This window comes from Triplophysa rosa, linkage group LG16 (assembly GCF_024868665.1).
Source record: "Triplophysa rosa linkage group LG16, Trosa_1v2, whole genome shotgun sequence".
In the NCBI taxonomy this organism is placed as follows: Eukaryota; Metazoa; Chordata; class Actinopteri; order Cypriniformes; family Nemacheilidae; genus Triplophysa; species Triplophysa rosa.
The window spans coordinates 2,612,031-2,632,307 of record NC_079905.1 but is presented as its reverse complement, the minus strand read 5'-3'; the positions used below and the strand labels follow the sequence as shown (position 1 = coordinate 2,632,307).

General features: G+C 38.4%; 1 protein-coding gene across 3 annotated transcripts in view; it reads left to right on the top strand.

Moving 5' to 3' along the window:
* Nucleotides 1-20,277, top strand: part of khdrbs3 (KH domain containing, RNA binding, signal transduction associated 3) — a 92,461-nt gene that overhangs the window by 35,397 nt on the left and 36,787 nt on the right. For all 3 annotated transcript variants that reach the window (XR_008964524.1, XR_008964523.1, XM_057354575.1), the window contains exons 2-3: nucleotides 11,220-11,338; nucleotides 17,299-17,415. Coding sequence is in view for 1 of the 3 variants with exons in the window: in XM_057354575.1 (XP_057210558.1) it covers nucleotides 11,220-11,338; nucleotides 17,299-17,415 (236 nt within the window). In the remaining 2 variants the exon portion in view is untranslated. The remainder of the gene's footprint in view (nucleotides 1-11,219; nucleotides 11,339-17,298; nucleotides 17,416-20,277) is intronic.

Sequence of the window (20,277 nt, the reverse complement as noted above, 5' to 3'; positions counted from 1 at the left end):
TACTCAATAGATTCCATTTTTTAATAAGCTTAACTTTGACCGAAAAGCTTATACACGGTTCCATTTGTGTCATACAGTTTTGACTAAACAATAATAATATCCAAGCTTTTGACTGGCACACATTATGCCGTTTGCAACCCATATCGTTTCATTTTTTTGATCTACATACAAAACGGACATCCTTCCTCACGTCACGGGTGGGCCGTGTGTTTTCAGATAGCTTGCAAATCTCCCCCGCGAAAGATCTTTAGAGACAGAGAGACACGAGGTGAGAATGCTGGTACAGAATTAGTACTTTTTACAGCCACAAAATGATTTATGGAGTACGATATGACGAGCCAGCCAGACGTTTGGTGGAAAAGAGAACAGATGCACATGTCAATCTCTCTTTATCTAAGCGTCTCTCCCTGCCTACATTTTTGAAGAAGAACGCACACAGAGATGAAGTAATCGGGTTAGATGTGAAAGCCCTACACACACAGATAGTTTATGAAGTGTGTGTGTTTTAGACACGTGCATGAGTGTTTCGCTCCATTTTTGTTTTGTTGCAGAAAAGAGAATATTTGATTAAAACTAGACTTAAATAATACATACGGATTTCTCTTTCGCTTATATAACATGTCACACGGCACGCACACACACAAACAGGGGCGGACTGGCCATCTGGCGTACCGGGCGTTTTCCCGGTGGGCCGCTACCGTATGGGGCCGGACCGGAGGCGGTGGCCGCTAACGTATGGGGCTGTAACGGAGGTGTTGGCCGCTTAGACGGACGTATTATAAATGCGAATGCACGCAACGCGAATGCAAAAGACACGTATGCATTCATCACTCCTCCCACCACCCACCCCCCCCCCGTCGACAGATTCGGTGGAGGGCCGATGCGGGCCTAAAAATGCCAGGGCCGATTTTACTTCCCAGTCCAGCCCTGCACACAAACACACTTGTCTGAGAGGAATATGATTTTTATTTTGATTTATTGTTACATTATTTCTCCGCAATTCTCATTATTGTGACATAAACAAATCTCGTTCCTTTATACGTATGTTTTCATTTCTGTTGTGTTGGACATTAGATGTGATTTAATATGACTTTCATCACATTCATGCTGGTTAACATTCGAGTGAGCCATTCATGAACACATCAAAATAGGATTGACAAAAAATATCAGCCACAAATATTAGCATCTCCCATTTTGTTTTCCAAATACCTATAATTTCCTGCCTTTTGGATAAATCTTCTCCAAATAAAACACCAAAAGCATCAAGCTGCATAAAGAGCAGCGCACATTTCTCCCTCACAAAGATCCATTGTAATGGCGGATCGTTTCGCCACCGGATGCCCGGCGGCATTATAATATTCATGAACGAATGGCGTGTTAATGTTTGCGTTCCAAATAATTAGCATTTCTCATATCCCCTCGGAGGAGATGGTCGCGCATGTCGTCTTATTAACACATACGACTCCTGTCGTCGTTTAAGAGTCGGACAGAACTGTTCACAGATTTTTCAGTGGCGTAAATAACCTTCAGCGTTCGGTCGTCCTTTGTGTTCTCAGTTCTGTCCCGATGAGCCGTGTTGATCCGGGAGGCGTCGTGGGGCGAGATTACGGCCTGCCGTCTCAGACTCAACCCGCGGCTTCTTTATTCGGCCTCTGAATGGGACGTCTGTCAGACAGTAAAGATGCAGGGCTTAATCTCGCCAAGACGCGAGCTGGAGATGAGACTGGAAATGTGTGTTGCACAAGGTCAACGCTGGAATGTTGCACTTGAATTCTTCATAGAGAGAGGATGGGAAGAGGAGAAAATCTAAATAATATTATTATATTATACATATTATGTCCTCATATTATTACAGCGGTGAAGTCTTTAATACAGATTTTTTTCACACATGCATTTGCATATTTTTTCACTTGAGATTTTGTACATAAAGAGGCATTTAAACATTATTTATTTTCTCTAATAATTGTAGTTTTTTTGTTTGAATCACAGCCCCATTGTTTCCCTAAACATTGTGTAGTCATGTCTGCAGATGAGTTCATTTATCATGTAGACTCCACTACTGTACAAACCCATTAAGTGGTTAGTGTTAAAGGGCAGTCTGACCTCTCTTAATGACATCCCAGCGCTCCACACGTGCCCGATGTTTTAATGCGGTCGTCCACACCACGGGTGAAAAACAGCTTTATGAAAATAAGTTCTTGTTGAAAAACTCAAAGTGTTTCTCAGGTTATTGAGTTTATTGAGTTGAGGTCAATTCTGTAACTACAAAATGCAAAACCAGTGCAAGTCAACGGGGACCAACGGTTTTCTGTTACCAACGATTTCAAAATATCTTCTTCTGCTGAAGCAAGTCATACAGGTTTGAAATGACAAATAATGACAGAATTTTCATTTAGAAGGTGAACTGTTCCTTCAAGTTTTGTTTAAGCGAGAATATTTTATACTAAAGTCTAAACCAGAATTGAACAAGCAGGCACAGATCTTTATCGTCTGTAGTACTTTCTCTTTGACTCTTAAAGGAAAATAAGGTGTGTGTATCTCATTGAGCTTGTTTATAATTTCAGAAATGTGCTAATGCCTGTATAGACCCAAGAGAGAACACAAGGCATTGTGTTAAATGTCAGATAAAGTGGAGGGCTGTTTAGGAATAATGTCATGGTTTGTTCTGTTAATGCTGAGATAGTGATGTGTGTGTGAACGGTTAGTGTGGGCACAAATAAATGACATGGTAAACAGGCTGTAAGAGCATGTAAATAATGTTGCTGCTCTGTATTTACGGGTGTAAATGGGAGGTCGGGTTATTTATTTGTTTATGCGTGTTTATGCTTGGTGATGCTGGTTTTAAACATTTTTATATACAAATTCTACGTGTGCATGGTTATCGATTAGAAAGAAAAATCCATTTTGTGCAAAAGTATATGAAATTCATGTGGTTTTTCTGTGAGAGTTATATCAATATATTGACAGCATCTAAAGTCTTTTCAACAATTCTAAATCGTATAAATCGTCTGAACTCAGATTGCCATAACGTTTGTGTGGGTCAATAATAACATACAGAATATTTTATGTCTGTTTTAATGTGTGTGTGTGGTCACAATGATAGTTCACCCCAAAACTAAAATCCTTTCATCATTCATTCACCTCCATGTTATTCCAAACCTGTATGATTTTCTTTCTTCTGCAGAACACAAAAGAAGATATTTTGAAGAATGTTGGTAACCAAACAACACTGGACCTCATTGACTTCCATTGTATGGACACAAAACCACTGAGACATTTCTTGAAGTAGCTTCTTTTGTGTTCTACAGAAGAGTCATTTTAGGTTTGGAATGAATTAGGATGAATGCATAATAACAGAATTTGTATTTTTGGGTGAACTATCTCTTTAACTGTATTAAATAAATCTGATGGCAGTATAGACATGTGGATCTGGATTGTATAAATCTAAACAGAATTCATACAATTGTTCATACTGTACATAAATGTTTATATTTAGACGCTGTCAACATATTGATATTAAACGTTTTACCGCCCATCCAAATGCAGGAATGCAATACTAATGTTTACTGTAAATCTAATGACATCACGTTGGATTGATCATCTGCTTTTATCTTACTAGTGTATTTTATCAGGGCAGAACTGGATCCGTGCACCTCTGACACACACACACATTCTCAAAACAAGAGACGATAGCACACAAATGCGTCGGGTTCTGAGCAGAATGTAATCTGTACAGTAGACAGAAAATCATTTGGTACCGTTGACCTTAGAAGCTCTCAGAAGACATGAGACCAAACTGAGACCAAACCAGATTGAGATTTCTGGCCGTTTTGAATTTGATCAAAAACGTTTCTGTAGCCTTACGCCTTTGTATTGAGATTCTGAGTTTTGATTTTTAGCGAGGTGCAAAGCATCATGTAATTTGGTTGTTTACGGTTGCCAGGCAACATCGCATCAGCTGCATCATGTAAGGTTGAAAGTGTACTCACTATATTATAAAACACAGTATTGAGTTATTGTTTTAGAATTTTGTGTTCAAATGGATTAATAAAAAAATTAATGTTTACTAAAACGCAGCAGCTGTTAAAGTGTGCGTGGATGTGTGCGTGTGTTTGTGAGTAAGACCTCCCGTCAGCATCGCCCTGTGATTTATCCGCTTTTCATTACGCCTTTGCCTGTAGACACAATTGTATCATAATGAAGAAATATATTTTCCCTCCTGTCTCGCATTCATTTGGTTTACAATCCAAGTGCATTATGAGAATGCTGCGTTGGCGGGCGAGGGAGACGGCAGAGATTATGACAAAGAAATGCCCTGAAGATCGTATTGAATTAGTTAAATGGGAGACGGGGAGATATTTATGTTCGTCGTGCCCCGCTGAAATACAGTCACACGAAAATTGTAATGAAAAACAAGTGTGTGTGTGTGTGTGTTTTGGAGGGCACAATCTCTGTCACTCTTCAACACATCACATCACACCGTGCTTTTCCCAGGAAAATAAAAGAAATCTGTCGGTTGTCATGGAAATCTATAGCCATTTTTCTTTGGCTCCCAGCGTTGAACAGAGCTGAGTCCAGGGGGAAGGCTGCAGGAATGAGATGTGGGCCAGGTGACATGGGCCGATGACAGCGGGCAGCCGCTGCTATTGATCTGCAATCCGTCTTGCCAGCCCACTTTTGAAAAAGCTCTAAATTGTTGCACAACGCATATCTTATTTTTTATTTTCCCCTGCCTTTCTGTTCGCCCGGCCGACAGCTTTTGTGTTGCATGCACAATTTGTGTTACATATCAATAGCCACCCTAAAATGTCCCGCCGTGTGTTATTTTCAGAGCTTACATGATTTCTGTCTGAAATTTCTGTGTAGGTAAACACCTGGTTCATCTTTGGCTTTCATTTATGCAATAGTGAATTAAGTAGTTTGCCAGGTTAACACCTGTGCGGCGTGAATTTTCACTTTCACATCGGTTGACATCACAGAGGTTCAGATTCTCTGCCAGGATTGTTTTTTTATTGCCGGTTTGTGGTAAGATTGCACAAAAATGTAATGAAAAAATGAAATGTTTTGTACTTAGGAGATTAATGTTGGACATTTGTCAGCTGTGTTGTCGAGTGTGACTGGTGTTAGTTTGGATGTCTTTTTTTTGTGTGTTTTTTTGACTGATGGTTTCTCTGTGATTGAACAAAATGTGAGGTTGTCATGATTTAACACCCCACGCACACACAGACCTCACCACCCTTCCAAAACTATCCTCGCATCACAAGGCAATAATTTACTGAACATGTCAAAATCAACCGCAGAAATGTAAACAATGCAGCCATTAATTATTCATGCCCCAGTGCATGCTGGGAAACGGGGACATGGATCTGAAGCTTTTTTTTAGTCTAGTATCTAGTAATATAAAGCTGCATTGAGATGCATGACATCAGTTCCAGCACATTGTACATTTTTAGAATAATAATTAAACTGTGAGAGATGTTTGCACGTGTGCAGGGATTTCCTGTGTTTCATTAAACATGTATGCGTGCTATAATAAAGGCGGATGTAGGTCACATCCCTGTGAGCTCATGCTGTGTTCATCCTTTAATGGTGCGCTGATGTTCTACTTATTTCTGCTCTTTGACCTTCATTTTGCTTTGATTGGTTTTGTTTGTTCAACATCACGTTTTTACCTTTTCCTCATTTAGACTAGAACTGCAACCAGCGACTGTTTTGTTAATTGATTGGTAGTATCAAAAATCTTGTTCTCAAATAAAAAATGAATGTCTTGGTTATACGGTATTTTTCTTGTTTTTTAGTACAGATATGTAAAACTTCTTAAATCAAGATACATTTACTTCAGAAGCAAAATGACTTCTATTAAGTATTATTACACGGCTCGTTGGAATGCTTGATTCTGATTGGCCAGCTGCGACATTTGCAGGTTCGTTATTCCCAGATAACATCCTCTCAAAACTAATAACACACGGTAACTTGGATGCAGCAAATAATTTTGACAGGTTTTTTTTGACAAATTAAATGTAAATATATCTTTAAATAACATATATGACGTTATATTTACAAAATGATTAAACCAAATTGCCTGTTCGTGACATCTGAACATCGTTTCTTACCTTAAAACCGAAAGTAAATGGCTTTTCCTCGCGGAAGGTGTGCATTCGGTAAAAATAAGCTGATCAAATATTTCAATTTCACAGTTTTTTCCTCATGTGGCAAGTGGCCGTGTAATAAGCGGGATAATGTACAAGCAGCCGGCTGTTATCGCGAAATAAGCCCCTTCAGTGTGATACAAGATTCACGTCGGGTCCTTATCACACTGTTGGGGCTTATTTCTGCGATAACAACCGGCTGCCTGTACATTATCCCTTACTTGTTTTTGTAAAAGGCAATTTCAAAATGAAGTGATTTAATGAATAAAACAAGAAAAATATCTGCCGTAGCTTAAATAAAAATATATATTTTTTATATATCAAGTAATTTGCTTCTCAAGTAAATTTATCTTGGTTTAAGAATTTCAAGATATACTGAAAAAATGATGCAGTGGGAAAATAAACAAAAAACATGTTTGTCCACTTTTGATAAGAATCATAAAAGTGTAAATGAAGAGTTTGGATCCAAAATGAGATAACTCCGTTTTTTTATTTTTCAAAAATCATGTTTTTATATTGTGCATTCCAATGAATATCAATCAAATTGCAGTTGGTTTGTTTTGATTTAAGCCATAATAACTCAAGAAATACAGCTAACGAACACAATAAAACACACTAAAAACATGATAACATAATAAAAAATATGATTTTGGAAAAATGTTAAAAACTGAGTTCTCGTTTTGGAACCAAACTCTTCAAATATTCAAACTAAAAATAAAAAATCACAGTGCCCAGACCTTCTCATTGACAGTGAAATGTAGTTATCGAATCATTTTTGACTTATTTCATTATTGATTTTTTAACTAGACGTTTTGCCAAGTGAAATGGGAAAAAGATTAATATTTTTACTTTACTCTGTACAGTACTTTAAAGCAAAAAATGCATTACTAAGGGTATTAAACAGACCTTCTGCTCTACAAGACCTCTATAATAACATGTAAATCAAAAATCCATTCTCACTTCATGTTCTCGTGTAGAAGCGGTCTTCTCGTTTAACGGGCTTTTCCAGGATTCCACAGCTCTTCCAGTCTCTCAGATCCTCAGGCATTATTGTCTACATTCCCCTTCTGGCACGTTTTTTGTGTAGCAGGATGTGAAATCGGAGGAGTTAATGCAGTGTTTTCTGGCTCCTCTCTTCTGCTGGAGTCTTATGAGGGAATCCATAATCTCGTAAAACACGCCAGTGTATGATTTTTGTAATGGAACGATCTAAATCCCACTTTACAAATTGCATTTCCAAATTTTCCTTTTCTTTCTCATCACGAGTGCTGTTCCTGTGTGCATTTCTTATTCCTGTAAACAATGTAAACATGTCACGATAAAGACGTAGACACAAAAGGAAACTGGACGAGACTTTTTTCATTGCAGTTTAAGGTTTTTGGAGTTCGACCTAATGCACTAAAGCCTAGAGAGACCTCACCTCGTCATGACAAAGAAGGCGGAACATTTGCGTCACATGCAACGTGTGCTGAAATAGTGCTACAACGTATCACACCCACTTTGCTGCAAAACAAGCCTTTTTTCTATTGTAATTAGATTAAAAAAATCTAGTGCTGTTTGCCTTTAAACATCTCGCTATTAGGCGGCAAACAAGAGTTAAAACAAAGTGAAAAGTTGTTTGTGTGCATTTTTGTACCAGTCATGACAGTCGTAATTGATGAAATCAAAGAGACGAACATTATAATTGGTCGTATATCCAGATGCACAGTGCAGTCGACAGTTTTATAGGAGTTTTAAAGTCAACTTAGGTTTCTGGATTGCTGTGGTGGAATGATGCTGTGCCAGTTAAGTACGCTAGAACACCGTGACCTGCTATGAACTTATATTTACATTTATGCATCGAGCAGATACGTTTATCCAAAGTTAGTGTAACAATATATATCGTGACACATTTTTTAAATGCGATATGACGATATTTGAATGACATAACATCTGTTTGATCCTATTAGTGAACTTTTTAAAAAATTGTTCTCTTACTGCTTTGAGAAGCTCTTATGGTTTAGTATTCTTGATTAGCATGTTTTATTCTTTGTTTAAATTTAATTGTATCATTTTATGTTAAAAAGTAGTTTTACTTTTCAATGACAGGCCTGTTCAGTTTTTGTTCATTTACATGCTGAAGGTTCAATTAAACCTTTAATTTATTCTATACCAAACATTTGAGAACTGTTCATGTTTTGGAAATAAATCGTGAACTCAGTATTATATATTGTGTCAAATCATGAGTATATTGTTATATCCCTAAAAGTGAATTAAATTTAACTCTGGACGCCCATCAAACCCATAACCACTAACACGATGCTGTACGAATTAAGCTATAGACCACTTTGCCAGATGTGAACACTGGTCCAGAAGCGGTTTCGTCTTTTAATTTCATTATTTTAAATCGTACATATATAATGAAATCTTAAAGATAATTGTTGAATGTTTTGATTCGGATATATTTGGTCTGTTGGTTGTATTCTGTTTGAACATCTGTGCTGTGTTAAAAAACTGAAAGAGGACGTTTTTTTGAACCTGTGTTGGACCAGCGTTATTTACGTTTTCAAAAGTGGCCTATAGAAAAACTACTTTGCATACTTCTTTTAGTGATTACGGTGCTAAAACAAGCGGACAGCATGTTTCACAGACATGAGTGGCGTTTTGAATGGGATACGCGTGTTAAATATTTTGTCAATTTATTAGCGTAATGTTCACTTTAAGCGTCCGCAGCTATAACAATGCAAAAGCCATTCTTCCAAAGCGAAGATTTGTCTGTAGGTCACAATCCTCTGAACTGCGACTCCTCTGGGATGGCCGCTGGTTATCTTAGGAGGGAAATGATATTTTTCACAGTATTCTCATGGGTGTGTTTTGTGCCCCTCCACTAGTGGAATAATGAAGCAATGAGATGAATCGTCTCTCTCTCTCTCTGTGGACCTGTGAAACTAGGAGTTGAAGGCCTGGAACGTTTGGTCTTTTTCTCCTGGTGAAGCTACACACGCGTATATATTACTCGATATTTTCTAATAATGTGTGAGACAGAACTCGTCTGGGAAAGGCTTACCCCTGCCTAGAGGAACATTTTATTGCTCAAATGTTGCTCTTTCACAGCTCGGGAGTCTAGTTTATTTCTCAGTTTCTGATGCAAGTGGAATGAGGCCACATTTGGCATACACCGAATGACCAAATTACACTCTTAAATGGATACTCCACCCAAAAAATGAAAATCCCTTTATGAATTAGGCTACTCCCCCCAAATTGTTCCAAACCTTTATACTTTTTTTATTTTTCTGTTGTTCTGTCAAACACAAAGAAAATGTTAGCAACTGAGATTTCTGGGACATTATAATATCTCATTTTGTGTTCAACAGAACAAAAAAACAAAAGATACAATAATTTCCTGCTATGGTAGTCAATGCTGTCTCAGAAATGTCAGTCGCTAACATTTTTCCAAATATCTTACTTTGCGTTCATCAGAACAAAAACATTTATACAGGTTTAGAACATCTTGAGGGTGAGTAAATGATGACAGAATTTTCATTTTTTGGTGGACTGAGAATTGGTGGGATCTCATCTAGACGCGCCAGTTGGCGACTTTATTTTTGATGTCTCCCTGTAACTCTTTGGGTAGAAGTGCCTGTCGCTTAGTCTTGGGACAGACGAATGTCTTAATTTTGCATTAACTGTCATCACCCAAACACAAATAATAGAAAAGCGCCTTGAATATTAAAATGCAATAAGCATCAAAAGATGACAGATTGTTAAAGTGATCATCAGAAATTCGTTTAATTTTTAAAGTGTTGTGAAGTGCTCTAAATATCATTAAGAGTTAATGGGCAGGTTTTTAATGGATAAGTTTTATATCCCGACCGACGGGATTGACTGCGTAGGAAAAGAGGTCCTTTCGAATGCTAAAATGCGTCAAAAACTATATATACAGTATGTGATGATGATTTAGTGAACCCTCCCACCATCTTCTAAGTCTACTTGGCCGCAGTGACATGTTTCCTCTGACGGAAAAAATAAGTGGGTTGAGTCATTTTAAAGCAAATACATACATTTCCTGAAGACAGTCATAAGGTTAAAAACATTCTTTTTAGCTGTATATTGCCCATCTTTACTGTCCATCGTCCCTGTAATGTGAAATATACACGCAAGTACCCGCAGAGATAATACCACCCATACACGTATAGAAGAATCCATTATGTGACTAATATCCCAACACCCCACTGTGTCTCCAAAAAACAAGGGCTTGTGTGCATGCATGATCAGCTCATTAACCCACTTTAATGTCTAATCAGACAACGTTTGCCACGCCGACAGAAATATCCACCAATCACTGAAAAATGACAGATCAGATATGATCTCCAAGCACATCCAATTGAATCAAAGCGTGGCCAATAGAAGCTATTTCACGGTCCACTGATCAGTCAAAATGCGGATCGTACAGGGACCAACAGCAAATTAGCACGTCTGATATGATAAAAAGGAGAAACGTTTAAAAGATCTTAGAAATTGAAAATGTGTGTTCATGTTCATTTGAAGCATTTTTTTAAAATGTACAGAGTGTTTGATTTAATGAGTGATAAACCATCAAGTCAAAAAGATTTTTTCAGAAAATATAAATATTTTTTTAATTATTATAAATGACTATACTGTTATAATATATATATACTGTGTATACTGTATATATATATTTATGCATGTGACGTGTGTACAATAAGAAATTATTATCGTCATTTTTTGCATTCTTATTTTTTATACTAATGTATGATTAATATTAGCACTATTATTTTGCTATATTAAAATTGATTTTAGGATCGATTTCTTAGGGTTACTCAATTTTACCTATATTTCATAGTTTCAAAACATGACACAGATCATGAGGGTTCGTAGGGGTCTTCTCAGTTTTATGTCTTCAGGCATGTTGGTTTTGCCACACTGTCATTTCGTATGAATCTTTTAATCACATGATTAATCTGGACAAAAAATTAGCATTTTTAATTTTTGTCTCTCAAATGACTGGGCAGATGCTCACTCTGCTGTAAATATCATGATCAGACTAACTCTCTCTCTCTTTCTCTGCAGAAATTGAAAAGATTCAGAAAGATGAAGACAAAGAGGATGAGAAGTTCATTGATGTGGTCATTAATAAGAACATGAAACTGGGCCAGAAGGTGTTGATCCCAGTAAAACAGTTTCCCAAAGTGAGTATGACAGTATTTTTTGGTGTTTGATCTGGTATAAATAGCATCATACGGTATCTACCGGTTTCTGTTATTCATACAAACAACAGCTTTCCATGTTTTATGTTTTCATATGTGTAATTGTGTATGTATGTATGTATGTAATCACTTTGAATGAGCATTGGACTGAGTAGGCTTCCCCAGTTGACTCGTGATTCTTCTCAGGGTTTCTTCCTCGTCTACTTAAGTCATTTCAAAAGTATACATGAGTAGACCTTAAAAATGTTTTGTTCACACACCAAAACCAATAGGGAACTTGACAAAATGACAGTTCATAAGCTGTTCTTTGCGAGACGAGATTTGTTTGTTCACACATGACCGTTATGGTTAAAGCTTTATTCTATTAAGTGTTGAGCACTTGATTTTGCAGTGGTTGCAAAATCGTTGATTTGTTAAAATCCAGATGACTACACGCAGTGCGGTGTAGGGCCATAACTTGATGACTCTGTAAAATTGAAGCGGAAATCCTTGGCGTATGTCATTGCGGAGGGCACGTTTCTTTTCGCAGCTGATAGCCTTTATGTCTTTCATATTTTCCGCTCATGCAGTCATTCAGAGGCATAAAAAGCACTTCATGGCACAGATGCATTTTAATAGCAACGTGATTTCGATATTGAACGAGACGCAGGGCGATTCCAGCAAATGGTCCTAATTTCCATATTGTTGCTGTCGAGTGTGTTATTTGAGGACTTTTTTCTTTCAAAGATGTGGAGGTTATAGTGACCTTGATGGCGGAATATCACATTATCACATCTGTGTGTGTGCATGTGTGTGTGTGTGTGTGTGTGCGTGTGCGTGTGTGTGCATGTGTGTGTGTGCGTGTAAAAAAATGCTTCTTAGTGAAAGAGTTTTAGATAGATATGATTAAAACAATGTGTGTGTTTTGAGGTTCACTGAAGAAACGGAGAAAGAGAGTGAAGGAGAAATAATAATATAACATTATGAGAGAAAAGCACACACATTTGTTTTATCATATCGCAGACTTTTCATTACCTTCCCTTGTTTTTATATTGAGCTCGTGATATTTTCTGCCCCTGAAACGAACCCTCAGAAAACCTTTCTGCTGCTTTACATCTCCATTGTTTATTATATTTATTAAGCTGCTTGTCTTATGGGGGCCGTTGGCTTCTCACGATGTAGCTGATTTCAGGTTTTACTGCACATGTGGGAACATTTGGTTCTCACAATGTCGGCAAAACCTGTCCACACGCACGTTTACTCGCTTGTTAACTCATCGCATGTTTACTTATGACTAGCGGACTGTTTTTCAAGGGTAATTACTTAAGTATACACTCCCATAACACCAAACCAGTTTTAACAACTAAATTAGCTTATTTTTCATGACAAAAAGACATGCGCACACATTTAAACACACACTGTTATATCACATTAACATTTTAACCAACAATTCATGCCCCAACACTGACAACAGATGGACTGAATAAACACATTTGTGCACGTATGCACACACATGTTTGCGCAGCTATCTTTATGAGGACATACATTGACGCAATGCCTAATTATAACCTAAACCCTAAAACCAAGTCTTCACCCTCAAACAGCCCTTTAAAGGGGTCTCTGGAAGTGAGGACCAGCCAAAATGTCCTCACTTTACTCTCTTTGTCCTCACACCGCTGGTCTACAACTCAAAGCGGTACACACACACACACACGCACGCACACACACACACATTCACACACATGCGCGCGCGCAGGCACATTCAGAGAGTGATAATGTGTGTATGAGCTATTTTTGCAGAAGGTGTGTAAATGGGTTCTGGGATCCCAGAGGGAGTGTGTTGAGGAGGGTAACGCATTAAATGCACACAAACTTACACACATAATATCACCGCCCCACCAAAAATACACACAAATACACTTTACCCCCACATTAGAGGTCTGTTACCCATGAACAGTGCCCAACAAGACCCAATAAACGGGTACACACACACACACACGCACACACACACACGCAGCACACACACACACACACACACACTGGTGTTGCGACTTCCATCGCTCAGAGACAAACAAAATAGAAATAGAGTACCATGATGCTCCTGTAGGATGGTTGCATACTAGCCAATGTGATATTCTCGTCTCTTTATGACTTTTTTTCTATTCTATTGGAAAGTAAAATTGAGATGCGGAGAACAGCGTTCAAACCCACTTCTCTCACACGTTCACCTCAGTTTACCTGCTAACGCACCGGTGACATTTCTGTGCTCTTGGCGAGCTCAGGTGACTTCTCCCGACCGCAAGGTTTAATCGCACCACAGCGGTGACTGACAGCGTCTGTCATAGCGATACAATTTAGGACAGCCGTTCGGTAGAAAGAAAGATTCCGATGTCAGGTCTGGTAAATTAAATTTCATCTCGGAGCTAAAAGGGATGTCGGCGCGCGCGAGCCCTCGCCGTTACGCGGGCAACGATCGGCCACTTCAAATAAAGCAATTATCGGCGGCGGAGCGAGAATGCCAGTGTAATGTCACACAGCGTCGCGCTAAACAGATTGTCTTTGACAGCTCTGATGACTGTAGACACTAATGCGCTGTTTAGGGCTTCAGACGGCTACTGGGGGAAGACAAATTCAATTTGTCCGATCTGACAGGTGGATGCTGAGAGAGATGGAGGGGGGTGTGATGAATCTGATTGGAATAGTTTTACTTCTGAACATCACTTCTAGCTTTGTTTTTACGGCATACGAGTTCATAAGAAATAGACACTTGGTTGGTCACATACTACAGTTGCTGGAAGGAATAGTTCACCAGAATATTACAATTCTACACACGCCTAAACACACACATCTTTATCAAGCAAACAGAGCAAGACTGATATTTCCATAAAACGATAAACAAAAGGAGTTTCATATATGACATATGGGTTCCTTTGTTTTTGAGGAAAATGTGATTCTGCATTAGCATCAGGACACTATCAGTTAAAGGATCGGTAAATTGCCCTCATTACCTGATGCAATCTGCAACTAAAATGAATTCATAATGAATGTCATGGTGAGATATATAAAAATACACCCGTCGGGTACTTTATCCTCCGTCCTCCTTCCATATAAGCATTAAAAGCTTCCTTTCATTCGCTGTGTTTTATCTGATAATTGTTATTATCTTTTTCCAGAGGATGTTTTTGTCTCAAGACTGCATGATCAAGCGATGGTGATCTTTTTGGAAAAAACAATACAACTCATACTTAGGGTTGGAGATTTAAACAAACCCGCTTACCAAGAGGCCACCCACACGGAGACGCGTTTATACGTACAAATTTTGTATCGTATATAACTGATATTTTTTTAAACCGGGTCCCAGAGTGGATGAATCCAAACGACACCCTTGCGTTTTCGTGTGTACAGCAAATCTGTATATTTTCTGAAATGAACCCCCAGCACGCAAGGTTTATGGGCTGTGGCTAGGGATACAGTTACGGCCAGAAGTCATGCATAATCTCGCCATAAAATTACAATAAATTACATTAGCTAACGCCTACACCTAGGCTACCCCAACCATAAACCTAACCTTACAATAAAAAAAGCTGATTTTTGTCAGAGTGACAAAAATGATGCGGTATTGAAGTGCGCATGCCCAGTGGAGGTAGCTGTATCCCTTCTAGCCACAACAAGGTTTATGCACATCCTCCAAGTCCCTTTTTAGTGTAACAGAATTACAGCGCCACATACTGATTTGGCATGTATACTACATCGTTTTGCGTCAGTTTCAGTGGTTTCGTGTGTTGGCAGATATTTCTTGAGACAATGCCATGGTTACAGAATTTGAAGGTAAAAAGATTGGATAAGGAAAGCTCTGGCTTGGCGTGGATGTGGCCCAAGTTTACTCCTGATTTCTTGAAAAATGAATGGACTCACCCTCATGTCATTCCAAACCTGTATGCCTGTCTTTCTTCCGCAGAACACAAAAGAAGATATTTTGAAGAATGTTGTTACCTGGAACCCATTCACTTGCATTGGTTTTGTGTCCATACAGTAGTGAATGGGTGCCGGCGCTGTTTGTTTACCAAATATCTTATTTTGTGTTCTGCGGAAGAAAGAAAGGCATACAGGTTTGAAACGACAATAGGCTTCGTAAATGACGACAGCATTTTAATTTTTGCGTGAACTATCACTTTAAAAATCATGTATACGTTTCCATTTCTTTTGTGTATTTTTGTGTATACGTGTCGATTTCATCGCTTCTGTGTGTGTTTTCATTCATGGAGGAAGAGCACTGCGTGTTTTTAATGTCTGTGCGGACGCTTTCGGTAGCGTTTGAGTGCTTTAGAGCTTACGTAAATCCTCACGCAGCTCGCCGCTGTGTTTAATGTTCAGATTAAGGCCCACGCTGTCATTTACAGGCCTTAATATCACCAGATTACACCATTAAAGAGCAGCTAAACAAAACAGCCTGCTAACATCCGTCTAATGAAAGCGGCTAATGAAACAGCCGTGGACTGCAGCAGGACATCTCACGCTCCTAAAGCACTTTTTAGAGAGAACATGCACCTAAAAGCACACAGAATACTGGCAGCTAATGAGAATAGAAAGCAGGCACGTGTCTCGGGTGATATATGTCACATATACAGTATAATTGTGTCAATAGTCAAGTCGGCTCAAATTTGCCAGGATAAGTCTGCAATGAAGAGTTTGATTTTTTTAATATTTCAATATTAATTATTAATAGTTGTATATTAATTTAAGTTACTATTCTAGAGATGCTCGTTATTCTGTGCTATTTCAATGTGATTTCCACTGTATTGCCAGATCAGTTATATAACCCTAAAAGTTTATTAAACAAAGACTAATTATGAATAAATAAGAACAAATTTAAAATGCCTACATATAATCTAAAGCCTTTCTTGAGACAGAGGCATCTGTGATATGATTTTATAAAAAGTGGTAGTAATACTAGTTTATGTTAACAGATTTTTTTTCTATTTTCTTGACAAAACATACAGTATATATTATGAATAATGTTGATTAATAAGGAATAATAATAAATACCATAAATTTGATTTTTAGAAACAAATCTATAAATTGTGCTATATATAAATTTGCCTTGCCTTGTACAGACGTATAACGTACATACTTTGTGTATTATGTGAATTAGACTGTGCTTTATCCTTTACTGTAATTCTATATTTGTGGTTTTAACGTTCACTATTAACCGCACTCTCTCCGTTTCTAAAACCACGCTTTGTGGTTGAGGAATATCTAGAGCGGGTCACAGGTTCTGTGATGTTTCTCCGAGGTCTTTATGGGTGGCAGGGTTTGATCTTCCGCTCAGCGGAAGTCCAGACAGCAGGAACAGCTGAAGCGTTTTAACAAGAGCAACACAGAAGCCCCTCACCTCCTCTACCTGCCCTTTACCACAGCCTCTCTGGGCTTTTGCTGAATCTTTCCATCTCATTTTTCTTCCTCTCGTGTCTTTGATCTTTGCCACCCTTTTCCACGTGAGCGTGACACAAAACCGTCCGTGCGTCTGATATAGAGCTTGTGTCGTGTGATTCAGCGAAGCCTCTCGCACAGATGCGACTCTTTCTAGAGCAACTTTAGGTTTTTGTGCCCTTGTATAAAACACAAATGCTTGGGTTTGCGTTTGGGTTTCTTAGTTGCTCATTCTGTTTAAACTACTGACGTCCATTTAAAATTCATTTCGAACAATGAAAAAGCTAATGCTAAGACTACAGTGTTCATTACCTACAATTGTACTCAAATAATTGAAAATTAAAGCAAGTGTAATTAGAAAACAGAGGGTCATGGGTAATGGAATTGGATGGCGAGGGTGAGAAAATGACAATAAACTGATTTGATAATAATTAACTTTTCTTTCTTTTTACATAATTGAAATGTTAGACGGAATAGTAATTAGAAGATATCATTGCAAAGTTAAACTCTCTCTTTCTCTTTTTTTTCTGTAGTTTAATTTTGTGGGTAAACTCCTGGGTCCCCGAGGGAACTCATTAAAACGGCTACAAGAGGACACGCTGACCAAGATGTCCATCCTCGGCAAAGGATCCATGAGAGACAAAGAAAAGGTATTCTTCTTTCTTGGACTTTTATTTATGTATTAGTTTCCTATATAATCCCTCTGCGCTGTTAATCTAACTGTATGGACACGGGGCTTTTGTCCTGTTTTCCAACTCACTGTCTCATTGTCTCTGCTGTCACCGGTGGGAAGCAATCTGAACGATGTCAACAACCGCTCGATCGATAGTTTTTGATGGGCCCTCCCTCGTCCTCACCTGGAGAGAGGGATATAGTAATAAAAATAATGCAAAACTCAGCGTCCTCTCAGACGGAACAAAAACAGGAAACATGGGGCAGAGAAACGGATACAGAGACCGCACTGTTACTGTATGCCACTAAATCAGCATCGTATTTAAAGGGACAGTTCACCCAAAAATGAAAATTCTGTCATCATTTACGCACCCTCGAGTTGTTCCAGATCTGCATAAATTCCGTTGTTCTGATGAACACCGAGAACGATATTTGGACGAATGCTTGTAACCAAACAGTTCTTGGCCACCATTGACTACCGTGCTAGGAAAAGTGACAATGGTAGTCAATAGTGCCCCAGAACTGTTTGCTTTCCTACATTCTTCAAAATATCTTCTTTATAGAAAAATATCTACAGAACAAAGAAATGTATAAGCAATTTCTTCCTACTACGGTACCTTTGCAATCATGTTTTTGATTTTCTGGTTGTGTGTGCGTGAACAGTTGTTGGTTCTGGGATGTTTCTAAGTGCCTCTTCCAGCGGTCATGTAGATACGTGCATGTATTAGCACGCTCGCGATTCTATCGACTGTTTACACAAGCGCTCCTTTTCCTTTCAGACAGCTCGTACAGAACTCGGGATGTTCTGGAAGGTTTTATCTACTAATTGGCCGTGTTGTTATTGACTGCTGCACTGCTCCGGTCCTGTCAGAGTTTGGTGAACACGATCTCTGGAGGAGAGAGAGAGAGAATCGTGCCGTGTAAAATTGGATGTGTTGAATTCTGATTCGCTCACCTGTCTGCTGGGCTTCTCACTGACTTTCCTCTCATCCCCTTTGATGTTCTAGAATTCGCAGAAACAAATTTTACAGAATATGTCAAACATCATTGATGGTAAACATACGGTAAACATCCCAAACCCGGAGGGCGCTTTTTGGAAACCATTTAGTGCGATTTAGAAATGTATGGTATACAGGATGGTCCAAAAAATATGAGATCATATTGAAAATTTGGATTTCAAAATGTAATTTAAACACAGAGAAAAGTTATGAGGTAAAAAGAAGAAATATGTAATGTTAGCTTGAGTGCAAGCTGTCAAAAAGGGGACATTTAGCTTTCATTTTTCAATGCATCTTTCTTCTCGTTGTTTTGCTGATCTTATACCATATTTAAATGAAAAGTGCAAAATCAAAGCTTTGCCTTTGTGTATACCAGTGTAAACATTTGTGTTTATAGAAACACTCTCACTTTTAATCCCCCATTGCTTGGCAGTAATGGAGAGGTTCAGAGATGATATATTTTTGTAGGCTAACCCGGAAGTAAGCGCCGCGCTGGTTCCCTCGACCGAAAGCCTATGCATTTTTCTCATAGACTTTTGGAAGATCGCAAAAAATAAGCTCTGTGATTAACAAAGGTTTATGATGTTTACACATTTTGTCTATCAAGATAATCTTTACAAATTATCCTACAACTCTTTCAAACTTTATTAAAAATGTGTTCCCTGGTAAGTAATTACTCCGTGAATGAATCCGCATCTACGTTTTAAGAGATTTGTGCCCATGTTTCATTATTTGTGAGCTTTATATGCCCGATGACGTCTAACGTCCCCGCCAAAGGAAGTAGTCGCTTTTAGCAACTTGTTAGCAACCGCCGTTTTTAAGACACAAAAAGGCTTTAAAAAATCACAAGCGGGTCATAATCGGGAAAATATTTAGAGGTTTTGTTTACCACAGACCTTATCTCAGGCGATTTACCAAAAACCCATTCATTAAAAACCCATAGACTTTGGAGCGATGGAACCGGAAGTCCTAAAATGCTAACTCGCTTCCGGGTTTTGCATACAAAAATACGTCATCTCTGAGCCTCTCCATAGTAAGCAATATTATATGATTTGAAAAAAAAAATGTTTCCATTCTATCATATGTGGACATGGAGAATATTGACCTTTGACCTCCATGTCAGTAAGTGGGACGTGATTCAGGAGAGAAGTCCTTAAAGGGACAGTTAACCCAAAAATGAAAATACTGTCATCATTTACGCAACCTCAAGTTGCTTCAAGCCTGTAAACATTTATTTGTTCTGTTGAACACAAAAGAAGATCTTTTGAAGAGTGGGAGTCAATAGTGACCCAGAACTGTTTGGTTCCAAACGTTCTTCCAAATATCCTTCTTTGTGTTTAGCATTACAATAAAATGTAAACAGGTTCGAAACAACTTTAGGGCGAGTAAATTATGACATATTTTTCATTTTTGGGTAAACTATCCCTTTAACAATCCACAGCAAACTCACATATACTGTACATCTGGCACCATTCTTTCCAGCTAATTCACTGTCCTACTTTTTTTTTTAATACCTTCTTTAATTCTTGTGGAAATATGTCATATTAAAGAAATAAAATGCACACACGCACAAAACAGTCCATTACTCCATCTACACTGTGTTGACCTCCTTCGACGAACGGCAGATTTGAGTAGGAAATTAGCATCTCATTTGCACAACAGCGACTGTCTTAGAGACATGATTAACTGCATGGCATCAGAGGAAACGCAGGAGACAAAAATACCCCATATTTACTCCAAATGAGAAACTTTACAGTGAAGGAATCTTACACTGCTTCTAAAACAAAGCAGGAAGCATTGACACCCCTGCGGCGAGCTGTATGTCTGACAGGTGGGCTGATG